Source organism: Egretta garzetta, unplaced genomic scaffold, assembly GCF_000687185.1.
Source record: "Egretta garzetta isolate BGI_Z169 unplaced genomic scaffold, ASM68718v1 scaffold564, whole genome shotgun sequence".
Classification (NCBI taxonomy): Eukaryota; Metazoa; Chordata; class Aves; order Pelecaniformes; family Ardeidae; genus Egretta; species Egretta garzetta.
The window spans coordinates 166,254-166,940 of record NW_009259502.1 but is presented as its reverse complement, the minus strand read 5'-3'; the positions used below and the strand labels follow the sequence as shown (position 1 = coordinate 166,940).

General features: G+C 71.3%; 1 protein-coding gene across 1 annotated transcript in view; it reads right to left on the bottom strand.

Moving 5' to 3' along the window:
- MRPL54 (mitochondrial ribosomal protein L54) overlaps window positions 1–687 on the bottom strand; it is an 8,554-nt gene that overhangs the window by 4,176 nt on the left and 3,691 nt on the right. Inside the window, exons 5-7 of the mRNA XM_035892995.1 lie at window positions 603–680; window positions 337–490; window positions 7–37 (exon numbers count right to left, since the gene is read on the bottom strand). Of these exons, the coding sequence (XP_035748888.1) occupies window positions 7–37; window positions 337–490; window positions 603–680 (263 nt within the window). The remainder of the gene's footprint in view (window positions 1–6; window positions 38–336; window positions 491–602; window positions 681–687) is intronic.

Sequence of the window (687 nt, the reverse complement as noted above, 5' to 3'; positions counted from 1 at the left end):
CTCGACGCCCCCCCCAGGGTCGGGCGGTAACCGCTGGCTGGGGAGGGGACGAGGTGGAAAATCCAGCACCCAGCCATGGCAGGGCTCCACCGAGCTGCCCCCGGGCCCCTCACCCGCAGGCCCTGGCACCCATGGGTGACACGAGCCAGCAGGCACGAGGAGGACGCAGGGCATTTGGCTCCTCCGTGGGCACCGTCAGCCCAGCAAGCCCAGAGACCCTCATGGCCGAGCCAGGGCGCAACGTGGCAGCGATGCCCTATGGGAGCCACCCCACTCCCGATGGGACAAGCAGTGCCCCACGGGTGCCAGCCTGGGGACACAGAACTCGGGGCCCACCTGAGCTGGGGCTGCTGCTCTTCTCCACCTGGACATGGGCCCACCTGGAGAAGGCGAAGGCGGCCCCACAGCTCACCCGGCAGATGTACCACTCGGGCTTGCCCGGTGGAGCGGCCGTGTCGATCACCAGCTCCGGGCCCGTGGCTCCGGGCACCTATGAGACAGGAGGGGTCCAAGGAGTTGGGGGCTCCCCACCACCCATCCGGGTGCCCTCGCCATGGATGGGGCACAGGGGCCCCGCGCAGCACGGCGCAGCCCCACCTCACCTCCCGCTTCCCGCAGAACCACTGGTACACGAGCCCCGGCGGGCCGGCCGCCCAGCAGGTCAGGGACACCCGCGTCCCCTCCGTC